The sequence below is a fragment of the Saimiri boliviensis genome, chromosome 8 (genome assembly GCF_048565385.1).
Source record: "Saimiri boliviensis isolate mSaiBol1 chromosome 8, mSaiBol1.pri, whole genome shotgun sequence".
Lineage (NCBI taxonomy): Eukaryota > Metazoa > Chordata > Mammalia > Primates > Cebidae > Saimiri > Saimiri boliviensis.
Window position 1 is genome coordinate 84,838,825 of NC_133456.1, and position 27,324 is coordinate 84,866,148.

General features: G+C 40.5%; 1 protein-coding gene across 8 annotated transcripts in view; it reads right to left on the minus strand.

The window, feature by feature from the left end:
* ATG7 (autophagy related 7) overlaps positions 1-27,324 on the minus strand; it is a 259,019-nt gene that overhangs the window by 136,479 nt on the left and 95,216 nt on the right. For all 8 annotated transcript variants that reach the window (XM_010337760.3, XM_010337761.3, XM_003927053.4 and 5 more), the window contains one exon: positions 27,038-27,118. In XM_010337760.3, coding sequence (XP_010336062.1) covers positions 27,038-27,118 — 81 coding nt within the window. The remainder of the gene's footprint in view (positions 1-27,037; positions 27,119-27,324) is intronic.

The window sequence follows — 27,324 nt, forward strand, 5'->3', positions numbered from 1 at the left end:
AGAATGACAGATCCACTGACAGCTTGCACTGTGCACCTGGAAAAGCCACAGACACTCAATGCCAGCCCGCGAAAGCAGCCAGGAGGGATGTTGTACCCTGCAAAGCCATAGGGGCAGAGCTGCCCAAGACCATGGGAATCAATCATGCCATCCCACCTCTTGCATCAGTGTGACCTGGATGTGAGACATGGAGTTAAAAGATCATTTTGGAATTTGACTGACCCACTGGATTTCAGATATGCATGGGGCCTGAGTTCCTTTGTTTTGGCCAATTTCTCCCATTTGGAATGGCTGTCTTTATCCAATGCCTATACCTCCATTATATCTAGGAAGTAACTAACATGCTTTTGATTTTACAGGCTCATAGGCAGAAGGGACTTGCCTTGTCTCAGATGAGGCTTTGGCCTGTGAACTTTTGAGTTGATGCTGAAATGAGACTTTCTGGAACTGTTGGAAAGGCATGACTGGTTTTGAAATGTGAAGATATGAAATTTGGGAGGGACCAGGGCCAGAATGATTTAGTTTGGCTCTGCGTCCCCACCCAAATCTCATCTTTTGGCTCCCTTAATTCCTACGTTATGGGAGGGACCTGGTGGGAGATGACTGAATCATGGATGTGGGTCTTTCCCATGCTGTTCTCATGACAGTGAATGGGTCTTATGAGATCTGATGGCTTTAAAAATGGGAGTTTCTCTGCACAAGCTCTTTGCCTGCTGCCATCCATGTAAGATGTGACTTGCTCCTCCTTACCTTCCACAAGGATTGTGAGGTTTCCCCAGCCATGTGGAACTGTTAGTCCAATAAACCTCCTGTTTTTGTAAATTGCCCAGTCTCGGTTATATCTTTATCAGCAGGATGAAAATGGACTAATACAGAGGCTGAGGTGAGAGGACTGCTTAAAGCCATGAGTTCAAGACCAGCCTGAGCAATATAGCAAGACCTCATCTCCACAAAAATTCTTTAAAAAATTAGCCAGGCCTCAGCCCCACAAGTAACTGAGATACAAGCACTTGAGCCAGGAATTTGAGGCTTTAGTGAGCCATGATTGGACCACTGCATTCCAACCTGGGTGATGGGGCAAGACACTGTCTCAAAAAACATGACAAAAGAAATACTACATATGGGCTGGGCAAGGTGGTTCATGCCTGTGATCCCAGAACTTTGGGAGGCTGGGGTGGGTGGATCACTTGAGTCCCAGAGTTAGAGACCAGCCTGAGCAACATGATCAAACCCCATCTCTACCAAAAATACAAAAATTAGCCAGGCATGGTGGTATGTGCCTGTAGTCCCAGCTACCCGGGAGGCCGAGGTGGGAAGAACACTTGAGCCTGCGAGGCAGAGGCTGCAGTGAGCCAAGAAGATTGTGCCACTGCACTCCAGCCTGGGAGACAGAGCAAGACTCTGTCTCCAAAAAAAAAAAAAAAAAAAAAAAAAAAAAATCACTGGTTAATAAGGATATTATAAAGATCAAAATGTTTAAATGGATGCTCTGACCAATTGATCCAATCTTTTGAGATTATGCTAATGTAGGTCAAAAATTTGAGGGGGTTCTTTTAAATACTGATGTGCTGACAAGAAGGTAAACTAGAAAAACACAAACAAAAAGATGCTGCAAAGGTGGTAACAGCCAAAACTAACTCAGTACATTCATTCAAATACTTAAGAGAACCTGCTCCAGTTTATAGGCTTCTTCGGGAAATCTAGTGTGTTTCTGCATAAGGGGTACCATCTTTTGTCAAGGAGGTAACCAATATTCACTGAAATGCCCAATGTGCAGAACTATTTTTGCCCTTGTGATAGTTATACTTGAAACTCAAGGTCATTAATATGTTGTTGGTTTTTATTTTCCTTGCTTTTTCATTAGCATTCATATCAATTTCTAAAGCCAAGGCAGGAAAAAGGAACCAGACTGCTTCACCTACTTAATAAATGATGACCAACCACATTTAAAAGGAAGACTTTCCCCCAATGAAATGCAAGTAAGTCACCAGGAAAAAAAAGAAAATCCTAAAAACGACATGAATTACAAGTTTACATTTGCTACAGGTTTCATTTCTTAAATGGTCTCTTTTCATCTTTTATTATCTGAACAGAAGGAAGGAAGGAAGGAATCAGACAGGCTATCCCTCCTCAATATTCTCTGAACACAAACAAGATGAAACGCTTCTTGTTTCTTATTTTAACATAATCCCTCTTAATCGCCTCCTTTTACTGCCTTTCCCCAATACCCTTCAGAGTTAAAAAAAATAATAATAATAACTGAAACATCTATTTTATTCTCCATTCTCTCTAACTTACTCCAATCAGGATTTCTCCCCACTCCAAAAATGACTCGTCAAGATTTCCTCAGATTGACAGGTGCACAACAGTTCACATTTATTATAAATTATCAGACTACATACTTATAATGCGTAGATTTTATGCTATCTAAATTAAACAAATTTAAATCCACAGCATCAATATATTTATAAATAGTGTGTTAGTGTACTATTCGACCTTGTAATCATTGTAGCCAACTGTGTGTTTGATATATATTAATGTACTTAAGCATTTAAGAGAAGGCATTCCTGATTTTAACTGATTTTAAAGGTTCTGAAATTTCTATTCAATTATTTTTAAAACAGGAGAAATCTAATTTGATGAATTGCTAAACTGATAATTTATTAATCTGGTAAATCTATGTAACTTCAGATAATTGTTGATGTCTACTGTTAAACTGGGTGTGGTAGCTATGAGACTGTCTCCATTTTTTAAAAAAAATGTTATATGTGTTATATCAATGTAAAAAGACCACTGAAGACCTGTATCTTGCCATTTATAATGTTCGTTTTATTCCGTTTCTCAGCCGCATCTGAGAGCTGATCTTCCCTCTGTCTTATTTCGTGATTTTATTATTGTTTTTTGGAGATGGGGTCTCACTACGTTGTACAGGGTGGCCTTAACTTTCACGGGGCTGGTGTGTGTAATTTCATATGTTAATGAAGGTATAGTGAGGTCCTAGGTGAAACCTAGGTCAAATCCACAGCTATGTTGGGTCCAGTCATTGTTAGCCAGCTTGGCTCACACCGTTGTTATTCAGTCTTAACAGCCCCTACCTTATGTAGCTATTTCTTTTATTTCTTTTTTTCAGCTGGAGTCTCACTCTGTTGCCCAGGCTGGAGGGCAGTGGTGTGATCTTGGCTCACTGTAACCTCTGCCTCCTGGATTCAGGTGATCCTCCCACCTCAGCCTCATGAGTAGCTGAGATTATAGGCTCCTGCCACCATGCCCAACTGATTTTTGTATTTTTAGTAAAGACAAGGTTTCACCATGTTGGCCAGAGTGGTTTCAAACTTCTGACCTCAAGTGATCTGCCTGCCTTGGCCTCCCAAGGTGCTAGAATTACAGATGTGAGCTACCATGCCTAGTCTATGCAGTTATTTCAAGTTTCCTTTTGCTAGTCATGTGAATCTGTTGCCTGGAATTTTCTATTCTCCTGTGACCACCCTGTTATTACTCCTGTATCAGTTACATGGGTACTTACATGTGGAAAAAAAAACCCATTGAGTTATACATTTAACTTCTGTATACTATTTGTGAGTTATACCTCAACATAAAAATGTTTATTATTTGTTAAGAAAAGGTTCAAGGCTTCCAATCCAATTAAAACATGAATTTCTTACTGTAAAACACCAGTAAGAAACGGATCACCATAGATTAAACAGCTATTACTCCTGCTGAGAGCTGAGACCTTAGAGCAAAGAAAAAATATTTGCTGAGCATCCATTACTTAGAGCTTATAGTCTGGGCCTGGAGTGCACAGGTTGTGGGACCCTCTTGAACACTGCCATTTAGGAGGCAGAACCAGAGTCCAATGTAAAGTCACTGTGGTCTTATGCATAGAATGGCTTCTAAAACAGGAGGGATCCGAGAAGGATCCTATGCATACATTAAAAAAAAAACAAAAAACCCTAAATTAAAAGCTGAGCATACAGTGGACTGAATTCCTTGGTGAGACTGTGAGTGGATATCACGGGTAGTGGATAAGAAAGAAAGAGGATAAAACTGTCTGCTGTTACGTATGAATCTTACTTTAAAATGAATTTTTAGGGGATGCAACTTTGTTCTCAGTCATCTTTTTAAACCAAAACATACTTTTTTTTTACTGACATAGACAAACCAAAGACATTATTTGAAGGAATACTTGGAAGATGTTAAGATTGAAGAAAAAATTCACTTGAAACCTGAATACAACAAAGTCTAACTTCCTAAAGTCATTCTACAGAACAAGTCACAAAGCACAAAAGCTACAGCAGTGGTTTCTCAAAATTTGAGCATGCTTCAGAATCCCCAGGAGGGGCTTGTTAAAACAAAGTAGCTGGGCCCAACCCCACAGTTTCTGATTAATTAGGTCTGGGGTAGGGGTCTGAGAATTTTTTTTTCTAGTAAGTTCCCAGATGGCACTGATGCTGCTGGTGCTCAAACCAGTCTTTGAAAATGCCTGCTACATCTAAACAGGAGCACAACGTCCTGGGATTCAACCCATGACGCAGCACTTTTTTTTTTTTTTTTTTTAAGTGCACCTTTAGCTATTCCTTGTAAAAGAAATTAATTTGAGTGATATATCACTATTTAGCAGTTTTGGTCAATCCCTTTAATAAATTATGGCAAAAAAAAAAAATTTCATTCCCCTGCGGAGAGAGCCAGTTTCACTAAGAAAATTATTACCCTGAGTGATGTCTACAATGTGTGAATTTTGGTTCAGTGAGTTTCTTCTAATTTTGCACTTAAGAATTATGTAAGAACATGCTTGGCAGGCAAGTTCCATCAAGAAGTTTATGATAAATTATTTTCCACATTATTCTCTCTCTCCAATCTGTATTATTCTCATCAACTAACAGGACATATCCCAGGTGCAGGTACACGTTTGACAAGCAGTATTTCCTGGGGGAAGCAATGTTGAACTAACACTTAAAAATCAGGTGATTTCACATTAAAATTCAGATTTCCATCTACTCTTCAGGAAAAAAAAAAAGTCAAAATATGGCAACATTATTGCCCATAGTCTGCAAGTCAACAACCATCCAGAGTTGAGTTGCAGCTGGTCTACAGAGAGAACCTGAGTTCCAGCTGGCCACAGTCCCTATCTATTTCCTGTTGTCTTTAAGTGAGTCCTCTCTGCTCATTTATTTATTGGCCTATCCCTATAGCTTTGTGTATTTGGGTACTCAGCATAAGAGGGAACAGTTTCAGTTTCAAGAAGTTCATATGCATTGGCTTAAATTAAGTATGGTATGGGTAGGTAAATTATTGAAAACTTACACTGGACTCAGTCTCTTATAGCCCAAGGCTGATGAGCTGCCTGCAAAAGTATGTATGCAGAATATCTATTTATTAACATTTTTCAATGTGAAATATCAGAAAAGTAAAATGTAGTCTATAGGCTACATTGTAGTCTATATGTGACTGCAGAGTGACCACTTGTATATAACCCAATCAAGAACATCAACACATTGTATCAGAAGTCCCAACAAAGCCACTTCCGGGCCAGGCACTGTGGCTCATACCTGTAATCCCAGCATTTTGGGAGGCTGAATTGGGCAGATCATCTGAGGTCAGGAGTTCAGGATCAGCCTGGCCAACATGGTGAAGCCCTGTCTCTACTAAAAATACAAAAATTACCTGGGCATGGTGGCTCATGCTTGTAATCCCAGCTACTTGGGAGACTGAGGTGGGAAAATTTTCTGAATCCAGGAGGTAGAAGTTGCAGTGAGCCGAGATTGCGTCACTGCACTCAAGCCTGGACAACAGAATAGGACTCCCTCTCAAAAAAAAAAAAAAAAAAAAAAAAGCCATTTCTAAACTACAACTCCTTACTTACCTCTTACAATCACTGTATATGATCATTTCCCTACTTTTTCTTATAATTGTTCATCTAAATCTGCCTCATTAAAAAAGACAAAATGAAGTGGTACTGTTAAAATGTTGAACTATAAATTTATTCTGTTGCCCAGGCTGGAGCACAGTGGCGCCATCTCAGCTCACTGCAACCTCTGCCTCTGGGGTTCAAGCAATTTTCCTGCCTCAGCCTGAGTCGCTGGGACTATAGGCACAGGCCACCATACCTGGCTAACTTTTTTATTTTTAGTAGAGATGGGGTTTTGCCTTTCACCATGTTGGCCAGGCTGGTCTCGAACTCCTGGCCTCAAGTATCTGCCTACCTCAGACTCCCAAAGTGCTAGGATTACAGGTGTGAGCAACTGCGTCTAGCCCACATCTGATTTCTTAAAATTCAATGCTAAGATACATGTTAATTTTCCTTTTGGTCAGCCTCACCATAAGTTTAGCAATTTTACAAGTCTTTCTGCTCTTCTCTGTAATAATTGCTACCTTCTACTTGTTTGCATTTATTATGTTGCTTTTACCGACTTCTTGATACAAATATTTGCTAATTTTCGGCTTGTTTTAAGGCTTTTCTTTGGACAAAGGCTCAAACTGTCTCCCACACTGGAATGCAGTGGTGCAGAGTTCACTATAACCTCAAACTCCTGGGCTCAAGCAATCCTCCTATCTCAGCCCCCCAAATAGCTGGGACTACAGGTATGTGCCACAACACCTGGCAAATTTGTAAATTTTTTGTAGAGATGAGGTCTTGCTATGCTGCACAGGCTGGTTTCAAACTCTTGGCCTCAAGCAATTCTCTTGCCCTGATTCCCCAAAGTGCTGAGATTACAGGCATGAGCCACATTTTTATTAAGTACAGGTATTGATCGACTTAACGACCTATACAACTTAGACCATTCGACTTTACGACCACAATCGCTAGCCACGACTGCACCGCCTCTGGCAGCGCAAACGTTGCCCAGCTGGGCATATGACAGTGCGGACCAGCTTCTGGCAGCACTACCATCTCTGCGTGCACCGTTTCAACTGTACATATACAGGCAGTGCTCGACTTACAACCACGGTCGGGCCACGGAATGGTCGTAACACGATTTGGTCGTAAGTTGAGTAGGCTATATGTACAGTTGAAATGGTGCACGCAGAGATGGTAGTACTGCCAGAAGCTGGTCCTCACTGTCGTAGGCCCAGCTGGGCAACGTTTGTGCTGCCAGATGCGGAGCAGTCGTGGCTAGCGATTGTGGTCGTAAAGTCGAATGGTCATAAGTAGATCAATACCTGTAGCCCACTCAACTTACGACCAATCGTGTTATGACCCTTCTGCAGTCCCGACCGTGGTCCTAAGTGGAGCACTACCTGTACTGCTTTCTCTATATCCTACAAATTTGGTATAATTTTTTAATCATTCAGTTAAAATAGTTTATTTCCATTATGTCATCTTAATGAGTTATTTATAAATATATATCTGAATTTTCAAACATACAGGGATGATTTTCTAGTTATCTGTACCGACTTCTTGTATCATTATGGTGGAATCAATATACATCTATATAATTTCACAGTTTGAAATCTGTTGAGACTTGCTTAATAATCCAGTCTATTCCAGTAAATTCTTGTAAAATATTATGTGTGTGCTTGAAAAGAATGTCTACTTCATTTTTAGGTGCAGTATTCTGTATGTGTTCACCAGAATATGCTTATTAACCTGTTAATCAAATGTTCAATAACCCTTCCTGATTTTTTTGGTATCCTTTTTTTCCAATCAATTACTGAGACTAATTTTTTTTCTTGAGACAGAGTCTCTGTTACCCAGGGTGGAGTGCAGTGGTGTGATCCTGGCTCCCTGCAACCCGCCACCCAGGTTCAAGCAATTCTCCTGCCTCAGCCTCCACGGGCCACCATATGCAGCCCAGAAATAAGTAATTTACAATTATAGAAAATTTTAATGAATCAGCCAGGCATGGTAGCTGATGCCTGTAATCTCAGTACTTTGGGAGGCCAAGGTAGGTGGATCACTCAAGATCAGGAATTCCAGACCAGTCTGGCCAACATGCCGAAACCCCATCTCTACTAAAAATACAAAAATTAACCGGGCATGCACCTACGGTCCCAGCTACTCAGAGGCAGAGGCAGAAGAATCATTTGAACCCGGGTGTAGGAGGTTGCAGTGAGCCGAGATCACACCCCTTGCACTCCAGCCTGGGTGACAGAGTGAGACTCCATCTCAGGGGAAAAAAAAAATCATTTACTCCTGGTAGTTCTGTAAATTATTTTATATATATTTATAGACACATTATTAAATACATACAAATTTAGAATTCTATCTACCTGGTGAATTAAAACCAATTATTATAAAGTAATTGTATCACAAAGTAATTAATACTTTTTGCCTTAAAATCTGTTTTGTCTGGTAATATAGCTATACCAGCTTTCTTGTGGTTCGTGTTTATTAAATTTATTCTTTTTCACCTGATTTTTGAAAATTCAATACTAAAATACTATGTTCTTAAATCTTTTTATTTTCAGTCTTTCTGTAAGTTTAAGATACTTGTATAATGCATATAAATTTAAAAACCTGGTTTGACAATCTTTTTCTATCCCCAGCATTTAATAAATTATGTTTAATGTAATTACCGATACATGTGGGTTTCAGTTTACCACCACTTCCTGTGCTTTGTATCTTGTACTTGTTTTGTGTTCTTTTTTCTTCCTTCATCATTTTTCCTTAGTCTGAAGTTATCTAGTTTTTCTATTTGTTTAGTGTTTAGTCTGTTAATTACAACATATATCCTTATCTTTGTCAAGAATTAATTCATCTCTTTAACCTCTTCCAAGACAATGCAAGAAGCTTAGAACAGAAGAACAGACTAATTCCAATCACCTTCTTCAAATTTTTATGATTTTTCTGTCTTGCATTTTAAATCTTTATTTTTTTCTTTTGAAACATCTTCCTCTGTAGCTTAGGCTGGAGTGCAGTGGCATGATCTCAGCCCACACCAACTTCCACATCCCAGGTTCAAGCGAGTCTCCTGCCTCAGCTTCCTGAGTAGCTCAAATTACAGGCACCTGCCACCACACCCAGCTACTTATTACTATTATTATTTTGTATTTTTAGTAGAGACAGGGTTTCTAACTGTCTCTACTAAAAATAGTTAGGCCAGGCTGGTCTCTAACTCCTGACCTCAAATGATCTACCTGTCTTGGCTTTAAATCTCTATTTTTAAAAATCCCACTCAACACTGTATTTTCTTACACAGTAAATGTTCACTAAGAGTTACTCCCTTTTATTTATTTATTTTTTTTTGAGACAGTCAGACTGGGGTGCAGTGGTACAATCATAGCCCACTACAGCCTCAAACTTCTGGGCTCAAGCAATCCTCCCACCTCAACCTCCTGAGTAGCTGGAACTATAGGTGTGCACCACCACACCTGGCTAATTTTTGCATTTTTAGTAGAGATCGGGTTTCACTGTGTTGGCCAGCCTGGTCTCAAGCTCCTGACCTCAAGTGATGTGCCTGCCTCAGCCTCTCAAAGTCTGGGATTACAGGTGTGAGCCACCATGCTTGGCCTAGAGTTACCCCCATCTTTAACTACTTTCTATACTTTTAATTTTTTTCCTTACTTCTGACTTAACATTTTGGATCACTTTCTTTCCACCTGCAGAAGAACTATTAAAAGTCCTTTTTGTGTAAACATGCTGGTGGTAGACTCTGTTCTTGTCTATGTAAAATACCTTTAACCTTCACTTTTACCTTTCATTCTAGAACAGTATTTTCTGCTAGGTTTAAAATTCTGGGATGCATTGCTTTCCTTCAGCACACTAAATAAGTTATTTCCATTGTCATCTGGCTCATACTCTGCTATTGGGAACTCAACTATAAGCCTGACCATCATTCTTCTGAAGTTGATGCCTTTTTCCCATCCCCCACTGCTTTTAAGATTTATTTATATTCCATTTTCTGAAGTTTCATTATGATGGATCTAGATGTGGATTTAGTTTTATTTGTACTGTTATAAATTTTTTAGGCTTCTTGGATTTGAGGCTTGATGTTTTTCATTTGTTTCAAAAAAAGTTTATCTATAATCCCATTCAATATTGCTATAGAACCATTCTTTCTCCTCTTTTTTCTAGGTCTCCAATTATGACTGTTAGACTTTCTCACTCTATCCTCTACCTTCTCTTTTATATTTTCCATCTTTGTGTATACTGTGCTTCACTTTGAATAGTTTCTTCTAACCTATTTTCCATTTCACTAATTTGCTCTTAAGCTGTGTATAATTGCCTATACATGTATTCATTTTTTTTTTTAATGTGCGGGTCTAGATTTCAGTTTTTTAAATCTGAAAAGCCATATTTTAGAGTTTCCAGTCCCCAGTACAAGTTTGGGCTTTTACTTCTTTTAATGCTGTAAGAATTGTATTTCATATTCTATGTCTAGTAAGTACAACATCTAGAATCTCTGAATGTCTGCCTTTCTTTTGTCTTTCCTTCTGCCAACTCTCACTTACGGTACCATCCCTTCTTGTATGCCTGGTTACCTCTTTGGCTGGATATTGTAAAAGCAAAATTATCTATATAAATAATTTTAGGACTAGGATCATATTTCCCTCTAAGATTTCACTGCTTTTACCTGACACCAATGATCATTACCTAAACAGAATTATCTTAATGCAAGTAAGCCTTAAGGTTTCTGGGGTACTTAGATAACGTGAAACTGTTACAGCCAATGTCAAGGATGGTTTACTTCCACTTCACCCTTACTCCTACATGTATTTCTTGATAGGGTTCCAACCCAAAATGAAGAACGATTTATAAAGGTTCTCAGGCTTGAAAGGACCCAGACTACAAGTTTTAACTCCTTCACCATTTGAAAGGACTCTAAAAGTGTGGCTCACATTCTGAACTTCCTTTTCCTGATCAGCAAATGCCCCTCAGACAAAAAAAATGGCCCTAATGCTAAGGCTTACTACTCCTCTATGCTTACCTTCTCTCTCAAATCTCAACTCAATAGCTCCTTTTAATAGTGATTTGATGTTTAAGAAGATTTTTAGAAGCAACTGATTCAGTTTCTTTAGGTGACTTCAGTAAGACAGCGGCTTGAATCACCTGGCCTATTGTTTTCTTTGAAGAATAGTGATAGCTCTTAGTAGTAACTTGCCCTTATATCACAGAGAAACTATAAAGGATAAGAGTTCATTCAAGCTACAGTTCCTGTAATTTACTCATTCTATGATCCTGGACAAAGATTTGTGTACAAAAATGAGTTGGGGATACAACATCTCCACACAAATCAGATCAGATAAAAGAATGCAAAAAAAAAAAAAAAAAAAAACCCACACTGGGCTCGGTGGCTCATGCCTGTAATTCCAGCACTTTGAGAGGCTGAGGCAGGCAGATCATGAGGTCAAGAGATCCAGACTATCCTGGACAACATGGCGAGAGCCTGTCTCTACTAAAAAATACAAAAATTAGCAGAGTGTGGTGGCAGGTGCCTGTAGTCCCAGCTACTCAGGAGGCTGAGGCAGGAGAATTGCTAGAACCTGGGAGGTAGAGGCTGCAGTGAGCCAAGATCGTGACACTGCACTCCAGCCTGGTGACAGAGCAAGACTGTCTCAAACAAAACAAAACAAAACAAAAAAAGAGAGAATGCAAAAAAGCTTGAAAAAGCCTATAAAACTGGCCAAGCACAGTGGCTCCCAGCAGTTTGGGAGGCTGACGGAGGAAGACTGCTTGAGCTTAGGAGTTTGAGACCAGCCTGGACAACATGGTAAAAATCTGTCTCTATATAATACACAAAAATTAGCCCAGCATGGTGGCATGCACCAGTAGTCCCAGCTACTCGTGAGCACAAGAATCACTTGAACCTGGGAAGCAGAAGTTGTAGTGAGCAAAGACTGTACCTCTCTCTACACTCCAGCCTGGGCAACAGAATGAGACTCTGTCAAAAATAAATAAATAAATAAATAAAGATTTCAAAAAGCCTACAAAACAAACAAAAATTATCATTCTCTTCTCTCTTTTCTCTGCCCCCATGGTGAGCCATTCATCAATGGATCTGGCTAAGACACTATGGCAGGCCAAAGGTCAGCTGACATTTCAGGTCACTCATGAATTGCTGGCAACATTATGCAAGACATGATATTCCAGGGTGAAACAAAGAGCTACTTATTACCTGTAATTTATTTTTAAATATTTCTGAATACACAGTGTGAATGCATGCGAGCATATGGGAACACATACAAACCCTTCCTCCCTTCCTTCCTTCCTCTTACAGGTAGCTAGTCAGTATCTGAGGTATGCTAATCAGGAATGCATATTCTAGGTGTGGCCATTACAAATCCATCAGCTACAGCTTCAAAATCTATGCTAGAAGATTCCCTAACAAGTATAAAGGATGGTAGAAATGAAAATAAGTTATGTGGGCCAGGCATGGTGGCTCACGCCTGTAATCCCAGCACTTTGGGAGGCCAAGGTGGGCGATCACAAGGTCAGGAGTTCCAGACCAGCCTGGCCAACATAGTGAAACCCTGTCTCTACTAAAAATACAAAAATTAGCCAGGCGTGGTGGCTGTCGCCTACAGTCCCAGCTACTTGGGAGGCTGGAGCAAGACAATGGCTTGAACCCGAGAGGTGGAGGTTGCGGGTGAGCTGAGATACTGTGCCACTGTACTCCAGCCTCGGCACAAGTGCAAAACTCCATCTCAAAAAAAAAAAACAAAAACAAAAACAATTTATTTATGTATGTATGTGTTGGCTGGATATACTGTACAGGGATCTCTTACCTTGCATATATACGTGAGTTGTAATCTGGCAAACCAGGCAGCCTAACGCTCTCTGCAGTGGCACTCTGGGACTTGAACTCTGGCCCTAAGTCTGGACACTTAACAGAGGATTCCATCACCTGTGCCAATTAAAAGTTTAGGTATGCCCTGTAATGAGAATTTTTCTGCATCCGTTTCTACCTAACCTTTTATGTGAGATATATATCCAAGGACAGGTTGGGGCTTTTCCCAGTCCATAGGAACATGCTGAATGACTAACTTTTGTGCCTGCTTGCTAATGTTCTTATCAGTGGCAAAATTTAGTCTGAGACTTGACTTTGTTACAGATCACCTGGTAGCAACAATAACTTCCAATATAGGACGTTACCAGTTTCTACCAAACAAGCAAAAAAACTTGCACCATTGGAGCCACAAAACCAGTTCAGCTCAGTTTGCAACAATTGTGGTGCATCACATTTCCTAAATGAAGCCTGTTAGGACATAACCTCAAAGCAGGAATATTATGATTCTGATCAGGCTGATGTACATACTTGCCATCCAGACCCTCCAAGAGAAAAGCTGTTTCTCTTCAGTGGGAAAACCACAGGAAGCTACAGAGACAGCCTTGGGGTGTGGGTTTTGCTGGGCCTGGGAACCTGCCAAAAATACCATCATTCTGTTTCTTGGCCCCTAGAATGCAATGATACCCAAGTTTTTTTTTTTTTTTAATGATTTCCCCAAAACCACCTGGACTCTGTATTCCATTCAAAATGATGTCATTTAAAGAGTATCTGTATTCAAGGGAATATATGGGAGGCATCTATCTTACTTCAAGTAAATGCAAACCAGAAATATTTGCATTTTCAAAACAGCACTGTCTTGGATTCTTAGCAGCTGCAAGTCCCTGCCCTCCAAATGTTTTTTAAAATACTTAAGCTGAAAATTAACCAAAATGGAAGACGAACAATGCTTGTCATAAACAGTTTCTTAAGAAAAAGCTTTTAAATTCTCAACCTCCAGCCTGCATCTATGCTAAAGGACACCTAGAAGTTGCTCTAGCCCACATGATTTTCATGATGATACAGTTTGAAACACAACCATAATAAACACATTCCTCTGGGTATCAGGATTCCCTTTTCGAAGGACAAGATCTCCAAAAACAGCCTCAAGGAGCCCTAATCAGTTCTCGAAGCTGCTAAAAATTTAAGTGAAATGGTTTCCCCCCTACACAAGTACAGTGGAATTCTAGGCATATCAATTAATCCTACCACATCACTGAAAGATGATTAATATGGTAGGAAAGTGAACAACAAGTTGCAAATCTTGGACTTCCACGTAATTTCTCTGAGCCTAATGTTCTCTCCATCTGATACACTGGGAAGTGCTCTTGCTAGCTAATGCATAGGACACTGGAAAGGGATACTGGGAAAACATCCATAAAATGATGCCAGAGGCACAAAGAAATGCTGTAGCACTTGAGAAGATGAAACCAAGTCAGCTAATCCTCCTTGCCCTGTTGCACTGGCTTCAAACCCATTTATAGCTGCGGTAAGAAAGAGCGAGGTGATTGAGGCTAGAGAAAGGCTTCCAAGAAGCAATGTGGGACAGGGACAAGAACCGCTGCGCTGGCAGACAGCAGGCATGACACTGAGCCCAGCACTGCCATGCTGGGTCTCTTCTGTTCCCGCCTATAATAGCACAGAGAAATTCAGAGGAAACACAGGCAAGAAGCCTCTCCCAAGATTTATGCCAGCTCATCTGAAGTCGTAGGCTTACCGTTGGCCACAAATACCTGAACAGATCCTCCAGCCCCTGGGAAATGAGAATTCATCCTTCCTACCAGTGTATGCTCCAGGAACATTAAACCTCAACTTCATTTTGGTGAATGATTAAGCTCCTAGATTTACAGCCAACATGACAAGATAAGGGAAAAGAAAAGAAAAAGACAAAGAATCTAAAAACCTGCACATTAGTATTTGCTCACGTCTTGAGGCCAGGCCCTTTTTAAAAGAAATACTCATCCTTTTTTGTTCCCCTCCCTTTTTGTCAACTTCCAAAGATGGAAAGGTTTTTATGGCTGTAAATGACAAAAATGAGTGCATTCAGGAAAGGAAATGGTAACGGCACCTGATCTCCGCTCAAAGGAGCAACGGAAAACACTGACAGAGTGCCAACTACGTGACACCCACCCCCCACGAGCTCTTATTCCATCTTCATGGCTGTGGTACTGCGACTATGTTATACCTGAGGAAACTGAAGCTCAAAGTTTGAGCTACTTGCCCAAGGTCACACAGTTAGTGGGGAGCAGATAAAGCCAGTGCTCACTGCTGCTGCACTAGCCATATAAAAATGTCCTGGTAGCTCTTAGCCCAAAAGATTACAATATTTTTGAATTCCCTTCTACTAGTGTTGTCACTTATTCACATCCATTTTAAACCTTCAAGTACTTTAAAAAGTTTTCAAAAGTTTTTTCCTGCAAATTGCTTACTCTTTTTATTCATAACATACAGCTTCAAATTACTTTCTGGGGAAAAAAAAAAGCCAACCCACCACCCACAAAGGTCAAAAATTTACCACCACTGAGGCTATTAAGAGGAAAATATTGGCCGGACACGGTGGCTCACGCCTATAATCCCAGAACTTTGGGAGGCCAAGGCAGGTGGATCCTGAAGTTAGGAGTTCAAGACCAGCCTGGCCAACATGGTGAAACCCCATCTCTACTAAAAATACAAAAACTAGTTGGGCATGGTGGCACATGCCTGTAATCCCAGCTACCCAGGAAGCTGAAAGATGAGAATTGCTTGAACTGGGACCCAGGAGGCAGAAGTTGCAGTGAGCTGAGACTGTCCCATTGCACTCCAGCCTGGGCTACAGAGCAAGACTCTGCCTAAAAAAAAGGAAAATACTGTGAGAGAAGTAATTTCCCAAGAAGAACATACCAAACTAGCATAGCCCAACTGAAACATGCAGCCTCCCCTGGGGAACACTGTGAAAGGGTCCATTTGTTGGGACTGCAGTCCTGCTGAGTGGGATAGGATGACATAGGTATCACTTTCCAGGTATACTTTCAGCGCTTATTGGAATATTCTCAAAAATAGGAAGTAGTGAGTGATTAGGCAAAGATAGCAGATGGTGTTAAATGAAACTCTTGCTCCTCCAGTACAGCTGGGAGACATGCATGTGTTTTTGTTTTCTTACTCAGACATCAGTCTATTAGCAAGTCATTTTACACTCATTTTTTAAAAAATCTGTGTGCCTTATGATTGAAATCAATCTTCCTTATCAGTCAGGTCAAATTGAACTAATGAAAACATTGTACATGGGTATATTAGCAATTTTATGGAAGGTTTTACTCAGGCAACAAATAAATGGTCTTCTTTAAGAGAGCGATGTTGAGTTCACATTCAGTGTTTGGGATAAGTAAGTTTCAACACAACAATAAGTAATTACCATTTGCCTTAAACCTCACTTTCATTACCCTCTCCCTTCAAGGTCCTTTAAGGAAGAGCTGACATATAAAGAAAGGAAAACAAAGTACAACTGAGAACTAAGAGAAATCCAAAATTTTCCCAGGGCTTCACACATAGAAAAATACGTTCTCGCATGATTTCTATCCCAAATTGGAATGCCAATAGAGTTCTTAAAAATATCCAAATGCTTCAGTGAATCCAGAGTCAATTACAAAGACACCTAAGCTGCCCAGACTTATGACAGGCGAGTTCTGATTACTTAGGAGCATGTCCATTCAATACACACTCCACAGTAGTCCTCGGGCAGCTGAGCATATATTCCAGTGATGCTGTCCTTATTCAAGACTCTGCTGAATACACACTTGTGTACTGTCATGATGGCTCCCACTAATTTGCAAAACTTGCCAATGGGTGTTCTCCCACTGATTGTTCACATTTGGTTCACTTGCAGTAGCTTAAGGCCCACATAGGTGATATTTTCCCATTTTAGTCTGATGGCTGTAAACTAAAGATGTCTAACTTTGGTATGTGATTTAACCAGCCATTAGATAGTCTAGAGAAGAGAACTATGTAGCTTTTTCCATGTTAAAAAAAAAAAAAAAAAAAAAAAAAAAGCACTAACAAAACTTTCACAATGAAAGAATTACTTAAAACTAGGGAAGGCCAGACACTCTAGAAAAACTCTGATAAGTTCATATCACTATAATAAATACAATATAAGATATTATAGGAACAAGTCATAAGGATAACTTGCGGAGTTAGACGTTCTCAAACAGTTCTTTCACATATTCTTTATTTTTGTTTGTTTGTTTGTTTGTTTTTGAGACAGAGTTTCGCTCTTGTTACCCAGGCTGGAGTGCAATGGCGCGATCTCGGCTCACCGCAACCTCCGCCTCCTGGGCTCAGGCAAATTCTCCTGCCTCAGCCTCCTGAGTAGCTGGGATTACAGGCACGCGCCACCATGCCCAGCTAATTTTTAGTATTTTTAGTAGAGACGGGGTTTCACCATGTTGACCAGGATGGTCTCGATCTCTCGACCTCGTGATCCACCTGCCTCGGCCTCCCAAAGTGCTGGGATTACAGGCTTGAGCCACCGCGCCCGGCCTCACATATTCTTTATTTTATTGAGACAGGGTCTCTGTGGACCAGGCTGGAGCGCAGTGGTGTAATCTTGACCCACTACGACCTCCGCCTCCTGGGTTCAAGGGATTCTCCTGCCTCAGCCTCCCAAGTAGTTGGGATTACAGCACATGCCAGCATGTGGGGCTAATTTTTGTATTTTCAGTAGAGACAGGGTTTCGCCTTATTGGCCAGGCTGGTCTCAAACTCCTCACCTCAGGTGATCTGCCCACCTCAGCCTCCCAAAGTGCTGGGATTACAGGCCTGAGCCACCATGCCCAGCCTCTTTCACATGTTCTATGGCAAAAAGGCTACAAGGATAAGTACTTTCAGAAATACTTGAGTAAGAAGGCCCTTTAGAAAAATAAAATGGGGACATTTAAAAATCCTGCAGGAGAGCAAGCAAAAACTTTCAAAGAGTTCATTGTGATAATGCATCCTTTCATAAAATATTAAGTCATCCTTGATGAATCTCAAAGGCTTGTTTTAATACACTCTGGAAATGATCTTCTAATACAATAACCAATCACTGAACTCATCAACTAAAGCAAAAGAAACAGTAAAAGCTGGAAAGAAGCTTAGCTGAATATATATTCAGAACATGACAGTGTAACATTCAATAATTCTACCACTTACAGTGTAATGACAAGTTATACCTCCAAACTAATAGGCAAAGGGCGTTCTGCTATTGAGCCTCAGCATCCTACCAGACTGAGCTCCTAGAGAGTACAAGCCATCTTTTTCTCCCATTTTACTGTTCATTTATTTATCAACTGAATCATTCATTAAAATTTCTCACCATTCACAACATAATTAGTTCCTATCTCCAAGCCAGGAACATTTCCTGAGTAAAAACGTTCTAATAATTTCATACAGCTGAATGATATAATCATGTAGTATATTACTTTACTATCTTGCCCAGAAGGATATCAGAAACTTCAGAGGCTATTTTATTCACTTTTGTATCATCTAAAAATATATCATGAAATTGTTGAATTGAATGAGATGGCAGTGGTCATTAAAATAAACTCATGTAAATATATATATATATGTACTTAGGAATTTATTTATTGATTTATTTAGAGACAATCTCATTCTTTGCACCACTGCACTGCAGCCTGGGTGACATCTTGGCTCACTGCAACCTCTGCCTCCTGGGTTCAAATGATTCTCCTGCCTCAGCCTCCTGAGTAGCTGGGATTATGGGCACCTGCCACCACACCCAGCTAATTTTTGTATTTTTATTAGAGGCAGCATTTCACCATGTTGGCCAGGCTAGTCTCGAACTCCTGACCTCAGGTGATCCACCCTCCTTGGCCTCCCAAAGTACTGGGATTACAGGCGTGAGCTACCATGCCTGGTCTTTATTTAGGTATTTAAAATAATCTATTTAAATAGGGATATGTATCATATATAGCCTGTGTGTGTAAGAGCACATATGTCCATAAAAGCTTTCCCAGTTCCAAGTGATGGCTCCCTTGTTTCAACATCTGGGTAGCAGTTACAACTCCATATTCCTCCTTCCCTATTGAGGGTATAGGCAAGAGGATGAAGATTAATGTACCATATAAATTAAAAACAAAAAAAGAAGAAGAAACATCAACAGTTGCTATTTGGGGACCTCTGCCCATTAGGAGTCAAGTCAACGCATCCTGCTAGCAGAGAGATAACTAACTCTTTGAACTATGAGCAGAGTTAGTACTGTCCTCCGTAACCCAGTTGGATATAGCTGGGCCTAAAGAAATACAATAGTTGATCAAGAGGCAACACAATCTCAGAGACACAAAATAAAACTTAGTGGTAAATGAACTCCTGCATCTCCCTTTACTACAGCTGGGGAAAATTAGTTCCCAGAGAGATGGCGAGTTCCCAAAGCCATAAGGCTAGCCATGGTGGGACTGGTTGCAACCCTCACATACTAGTGTCTCATCTAGGAGAGCTTGGGAATGGTACCAAAGAAACACTCAGAGAGCAATGATGCTTTACTAGGATCCACAGGCATATTTCAGGGACTTCACGAAGCCTCTGAAATTGTCTATAAAACTGTGTGTGGCTTTGCATTTTTAAGGGGAACAGCGGTGACTGCTTTCATCAGTCTGAACACAATCCATGACTCAAATTTTTTTTTTTTTTTTTTTTTTAATTCAGACAGTCTCGCACTGTCACCCAGACTGTAGTGCAGTGGCACGATCTCGGCTCACTGCAATCTCCGCCTCCTGGGTTCAAGCAATTCTCCTGCCTCAGCCTCCCGAGCAGCTGGGACTACAGGCATGCACCACTGTGCCCAGTTAATTTTTTTGTATTTTTAGTAGAGACGGGGTTTCACCATGTTGGCCAGGATGGTCTCAATCTCCTGACCTCGTGATCCGCCCACCTTGGCCTCCCAAAGTGCTGAGATTATAGGTGTGAGCCACTGCGCACGGCCTCAAAAAATTTAAGAATGTGCTTGGGGATAAGACTAGAAGTGAATGAGATTAATTCCAAACTAAAAGGAACCCAATTTTTTGATACCCTGAAGACTCTGCTTGGGCCAGGCTGCCAATGGAACCATCTAAGGCGAATATAGTCCTAAACTTTGTTGTCCGAACGGTAAAAAGAATCCTGTAAGAAAAAAATGTGTCTGGGAAAAGCAGATGTGTTTTTGTGACCACAGGTGACAGGGAAAGGAGTAAGCATCACAAGCTCTAACTACTAATTAGGTGGTCTTGAAAACCACCGGTCAAAAATAACGAGCAAGGCTGCCTTCTCTGGAATCATGAAAAAGGTTTTAGCCGTCATTGTCAAGAGACACGAATGCAAGGTTTCCGCAGGGCAGCCTTGGCCTTCAAATCCCAGATTCTATCCCTCCCATTGTACCTGTGCATGAACAGTGAGCCAGAAAAGGCTGCAAGTACCTTAGCAGACCTAATGTAATCACAGGGGTCTTTGTTTTCTTATTTCTGATGTCAACACCAGTCCCAGGAGTGGGCAAAGGCCTTCGTACTTGGCCACAGGGAACTGGATACACGTCAGCCATTGCAATTTCCCTGGGAAACAGAAAATATTTTCCCTACTCTATGGATGAGGAAATAGAAGCAAAGGGAGAAATGTTCAAGGTTTTTCAAGGCAGTGAAGAGCCAAGAGTTCTGAGGTTAAGGCTCGTAGCTAAATACTCCTCACCAGCTGGGGCTGGATAGTCCATCTCCTTTTGGGAACCAAGCAGTTCTGGAGATTGGAGAAACACTAGTTGCTAAGGACAAGATGTGGGATACAGCTTACACCACACAACCATACATATGGCATCCATCATACATTCAAATAGAAGATTTGAAGCCTTGCTGGGTAAATGAGATAGGAAAAGAGAACCTGGGGGTTACTCATCATTTTCCAAGTCAGAGATTTATATCCCTTTTGGAAAGGAGAAGGAAAATCTGGCTGCAGCCCAGTTTTGAGTAATATTTGCCACTGAGAAGCTGTATGCAAAGATTCCTGGCACAGGCTGCAGAGAGCTCTTCTGAGTGGGCTCTGACCAGTCCTTGTAAATGACTGAGATTTAAAACCCTATCAAATCTGAGAAGCAGGGAGTATCCTCAATACAGGACCATAAATCCCTTATAGTAGGAATGTTCAGGGAAAAAAGATGTCTATGTACATATATATATATACACACATATGTATACATAAAATAAAGTCATGAAGTGTTGAGATTAACAGCGATCTAAATATCTAAATAGCTGGATCGTATTTTCCTTCTTCTTAAATTATTGTCTGCAATTAAAAATGCATTGCTTGTAAAATAAAGGAAATATAAAAAATAAAAGCTAATTAAGTATCAGTAGAAAGCCAGAACCTATCTCATCCAACTGATTCACTGAAGAAAAGAAACGGAGGCAAGCAGAGCGGGGGAGCACCTTGCTTACGGTCACTTGGCAGGCCAGGGAGACCTTGGAAATCCCCTGACTTCCTGCCCTCCACACCACCCTGTTGCAGCTGCTGGATTCCTTAGGCTAGGAAACCCCCTAAAAGCTCGGTGCTAGGTGAGCTAGAGTTTTACATGGAATTGTAAAATTCAAAACAGCAGCTTCAGGTATTAGACAACATCTACCAGATTCCAGCTCTAAGGATGGCCAAAATTGAAATGGCACTCACAAAGACAAGAGGACGATTTGTACGAAATTGGGTATCCCAGGCTCAGCCACAACTGCTGTACTGAACAACTTCATCACTGTGCCATGTTTTGTCTCTGGCTGTTACACATGCAATCCCCTACTGCCTGGAATTCCTCCTGTTCTCTCTCCCAGGTGTTTCTAGAAACTGCTACTTGACCTTTCAGAAGCCATCCCCTGCAAGGCCTTCCCCTGGTCATCTCCATTTACAAAATTAATTGGTATTGGGATGCTGTAACAAGAGCACAGACCTTGCTGTACGGCATTTCAAAATGGAACTGATTATTGGCTTATAAGGCTGTCTCACCCTCTAGACAGTGCTCCTTGAGGATAGTGGCTATTTTAATCATCATTGTATCTCTGGCACACAGCAGGGACTCAAATGTCAGTTAAATTAAATCGGGCATCCCCAAACTTTTTACACAGGGGGCCCACTGTCCCTCAGACCGTTGGAGGGCCGCCACATACTGTGCTCCTCTCACTGACCACCAATGAAAGAGGTGCCCCTTCCTGAAGTGCGGGGGGCGGGGGGGGGGGTGCTGGATAAATGGCCTCAGGGGGCCGCATTTTCACAGGCCATAGTTTGGGGACACCTGAATTAAATGAACGTCTGCCAATAGACACATGGTAAAAGTTTAACCCTTTCTTCCAAATCTGTGATTTGCCCATTTCTAGGTGGTACATTTACAAAACCCTTAGGTGACAAGCTGCTTTGGGACAGAGGTTTCTTTTAAAGTTTCAGTAGCTAAGATTACTTTTGTTATTTCATGCTTCTCTTTTTTGGTGGAGAGTTGGGGGCACGGGCATGACAGGTCTTGCTCTGTCACCCAGGCTAGAGTGCTGTGGCATGATCATGGCTCACTGCAGTCTCAACCTCCTGGGTTCAATGGATCCTCTCACCTCAGCCCCCCAAGTAGCTGGGACTACAGCCACGTGCCACCATGCCTAGCCAATTTTTGTATTATTTGTAGAGGCAGGATTTCGCCATGTTGCCCAGGCTGGTCTCGAACTCTTAGCCTCAGGCAATCTGCCTACCTCAACTCCCCAAAGTGCTGGGATTGCAGGCATGAGCCACCATGCCTGGGTTTTCATTATTCTTAAAAAGAAAGTATGATAGAAGAAAGGTAGGATTATATAATATCAAAAAATAAATCGGTAGACTGGCTGTGACAAAGGCCAAAAGAAAGTATGATTCACCAACTGATGTCACCAGCTGGCATTTATTATTCCTACCCAACCCTCACCCTATCATTCCTCAGGACATATGCCCAGATACACACAAAAAACTAATAGCAAGTCACTCTGAGGAGTTTAATCATAACCCATCGACAGAAGAGCCTATTGCACAGTCAACACCACAATGAGTATATTAGGGTTGCTAATCACTCATTAAAATCTCAAGGTCAGGTTTCTGGGCACATCTTGCTACATCTGCACAGGTCCCAGGTGGTATGCAAACTAAGTTTGGAGGCTGATTCTTCATAACAGGCTGTTCCTGCACTATCACAAAGGTTGCGAGTAACAGAATTGTGAAACAACAGCAAGAATACTCTGCATACAGTCTCCTCTGGCACAGACCTGCTCCTGACTCTGCAGGTCTGAAAAAAGGTTTTGGTCAACTTCTGGGTCCTAGAAACAAGGCTATTATTCCAAACAGCACCTGAAGGTGCCTAGCTTTACTTCTTATAGCTAAGGAATAGTCATAACACTCAACATACTTCCCCCTCCCCAAGAACTGCCTGGGAAAGGGTACCTGGGAACTTTCTGCAGTGATGGTAAAACTCTAAAATCTTGATGGGAAAAGTGTGAATTACATGGGTGTTATACATTTGTTAAAACTTAAAGAGTTGTTTTAATATTCATGCATTTCACCATATGTAAATTTTACCTAGTAAAGAAGAACTGTGCACAAACAGGCACAGTAGGTTCTATGTTTATTTTCCGTAGTAGCATGGGCTAGCAACTTTTAAACTACTTTCTGTGTATTTTAGACTTCAGTAAGTGAGTAGATATATCTAGGACAGGGCTGAGTGTGGTGGCTCACTCCTGTAATCCCAGCACTTGGGGAAGCTGAGATGGGTGGATCACGAGGTCAGCAGTTCAAGTCCAGCCTGGTTAACGGAGTAAAAGCCTAAAAAATTAGCCAGCTGTGGTGGTGGGTGCCTGTAATCCCAGCTCCTTGGGAGGCTGGGGCAGGAAAATCGCTTGAACCTGGGAGGCAGAGGTTGCAGTGAGCTGAGATCACAGGTTTCTCACTGTTGGAAAAAACAATTACAAATATGGAAAGGGGAAAGTACCATCACCAAAAGGGATATAATATATTACATAACTACTGACATGAGGAGACAGCATCACTTCTTTGGTATTCCCACCAAGAATTCATAACCTCAATCAAATCATAAGGAAATGTCAGACAAATCCACATTGCAGAAAATTCTACAAAAATAACTGGCAAAATATCAAAACATTGAAGTTATGAAAGTCAAAGAAAGATGAAGTAACTTTTCCAGATTGAAGGAAGCCAGAGAGACTTGACAACTAAATGCAATGTTTGATCCTCAGTTGGACCATGGTCTGGAAGGAAAAACCTATAATGAACATTTACTGGCACAAATAACAACACTGAATATGCAGCCTGGGGATTAGAAAATAGCATTGTGCAAACATTACACTGCCTGAATTTGATAAGGGTATTGTGTTTAGGTAAGAGAATGTCTTTGTTCTTTGGGATTACATTGAAGCATACAAGAGTTGTAAAGGATCACAATGTCTCCAACATACTCTCAAAATTTCAAGAAAAAAATCGGGGGGTGGGGAGCGGGAAGGGAAGGAGGAGGGATTGGAGGAGGAGAACATACATACGTGGAGCAAAACATTAACAATGGGTGAATGTGGTTAAAATGCATACAGGAGCTCCGCTTAAAATTATATTAAATAGAAAGTCACCCAAAAATACTCTGCTGCCAAAAAATATTTATGTGAAAGGCTAACAATAACAAAGTAACTTAATGTACTATGAGAAATTCTTTCAGGAATATTGATATTAAAATTCAGGAATATTGATTTTTAAATTACACTTTTCCCTCTGGTAGTAATGCCATAATACTCTAGTTAGCTTGGAAGTCCTTGCAGAAGTAAAAAGTAACTCATATAAACTTCAAACAAGGTCTTTTGAAATTTCACTGACAAATGCCATCTGCTTAGAAAGTTCTACAAGACAATCAGTAGAAACTGGAATGAAATTAACTCCTCACCACCCACCTCTCCTCACAATTCTTCCATGTTTTTCCTCTAAGATGGAACAATTCACCACATCATCTGCCAACCTAAGATCATACAGGGTAAGAAATGATTTGTGGGTAAATGTTCCGACTTTCCTGCCTTAGAAGAAAAGCACTGTGTTCTGACCCACCTCAGGCTACATAAAGTCCACACACACACATATATAAACAGAGAGCGAGATGTAAGAGCAATGTACATATTGCTTTGTTTTGTTTTTAATGAGTAAGGTAAGGAACAAGTGCTTTATGACTCGGCAGAGTTTATTCTACATCCCCAATCTGTCTCTGGAGGGTTGGGGGAAAACATACTGAAAACTACCAAAGGAAAAACTTCATGAATGTCAACGGAGAAATTTTTAAAAGTCATTTTTAGCCCCAAAGAATCTTTTAAAACAATAACTATGACATGACTCAGTATAAAATGTATTATGCTAAGTATACATTAAGAAAAAAATTCACATACACAAAGATGAAAATGTAATTGGATTTGTCATTTCAAAGTTATTAACGTTGGGTTTGCAGAAAATAGAGAACGACAATCTCCTAAGCGAATAAAGAAGGTAGCCAAGTCAGTAAATGCTGCATTTCTACTGTAAGGAAATACGTGCACCAATGAAGCAACCTTTCCAGCACAAAAGAAATTTAATACCCAGACCACATGAAAAGTGATCGCTATGGGAATAGCACAGCTGTTAAAATCCAAGTCAGTTTGTATTAAATCGTCCAGCATGTTTATGTAAAGCAGGACTCTCAGAATGACCACCAAGAGGAAATAATTTTCGTAACAAAAAAGTGATACCTATATTTAATTTAAAGCTTACGATAAGTGTGAAAGAGAAATGCCAAGCTACTCTCTTTTAAAGTATATAAGAAACACCCAGTTAGTTGGTATGCTTGTGATTCTTTTATAAACAGTATCTCAAAGGCTAATTTAATTAGAAATAGAACAAGAAAGAATGAGTGTTTGCATTTCACTTAGAGAACCTAATTATCTTTATTTCATTGACTAGCAGACCAACATAAAGCCATAGAAAACCTTCTGGCACCTGTCCCAAATAATTTCAGTATGAAAATTAATACTGTCAAGTTATTTTGAGACCAGTTAGCTGAACCATTCGAAGTGGGGGAGGAAACTGCTCCACTGAAGATACAGTATATAATCCTAAAACTCGAATTTCTGAAGATGGAGATGCACACAGACATCCTTGAGGCCCTGGCTTGAGCACATACACCTTAAAGAAAACTACAGAAAGAATGAGCTCATGGGTAACTATGAAGGGTAAGCTTGAAATCTCAACATAGGCACTTGGGATGCATAACCATAAAATGGGCATAGTTTACTTTGGAGGCAAAAAGAAAATAATTAGTCTAAATTTTTGAGCATCTAAATGTAACCAAATTTATCAACATTGCTTGTCAATTTTACATTCAATTTTCCAAAGAAACTGGTCAGAATCATGCTTCCCACAAAATATAACCCAAGTACAGTTTTCAAAGAAAGCTTGTCAACTCAGAATAGAGAAAAATGTCCCTAGAATTCTGTGTCTTCCACAGTGGCAGACAGATGAAGGATACACAGAAAAACAGTCCCAAATTATATCTGAGAAGCCACAGTTGGGGATTGGTGACTACCAACATTATTTTGCATAGCACTTCAACAGGAAAATCTTTACTTATCAGCAATCATGAGCCTTAAGAGCCCAGGTCAAGTCACTGGGCATTAGAAGGCTGAAAGGGACACTTGAAAAGAAATCAGCTATCACATACAGTGTACATGTAAAATTCACTCAGATGGCATCTGAAAACCTATTAAAACATAGGATGCCATCACTACAGTTTTGAGATATATCAGCCGTTTCCCATTACGATGGCTAACATACCAGGTCTATTTTTAGAGCTTCTGGACAGATCAAAGCTAAAGGGGCCCCTTTAGTGGCTCCCCATCCAGGCCCCTAATCTCCGTTTACTTTTTCTTTGTAATTATGTGGATCTGTGGAAGACTCATAGCCAAGGCTGCCTCACCCTTAGGGTACGCTTTAAAAAATTGCTCTGTGAGGGTCCCTGCTAGGAGGGAACCCTCTGGGGAGCAACAAAGAACAGTAAAGTTCAAATTCAAGACAAAATTAGCATGACACAAGTACTGATACAGAGTTAAAAATATTCAACTCGGTCTCCCTATACATTTTCTCAGGCTGGTTTTAAACCACTGTGAGAATGAATACAGATCCATGAAAACAAAGTCCTTTCTGAGTGTTTAGACCCCACCCTTCCCCCACAAAAAGCCCTTAGTTGGTTTCAGTGGCTGTAACTGGTGAGGCTGTGGTCAAATGCCGATTTGCTCACTTTTAAAAACAAGTCCCTCCAATACAAAATGACTTACTTTGGAAGAACAAGCTGTACATTTGTCAAATGCCAGGCTGACGGGAAGGACATTATCAAACCGTGAAAGAAATCCCCGGATCTAAAAACAAAACAAAACAATTCACATCAACACACAATGACCCATGTGTAAAATGCATGTCTGGTTTCCGACAAGTAGGAAATGATTAATATGGCAGTCCAGATAGAGATTATTAGTAAAAGTAAGTTCGAAATAAGTATTTTCCCTTGTAATATAATCCGTTTGCAGAAGAGTTATATTAGGTCCTTAATTCCATTAGGAGCCAG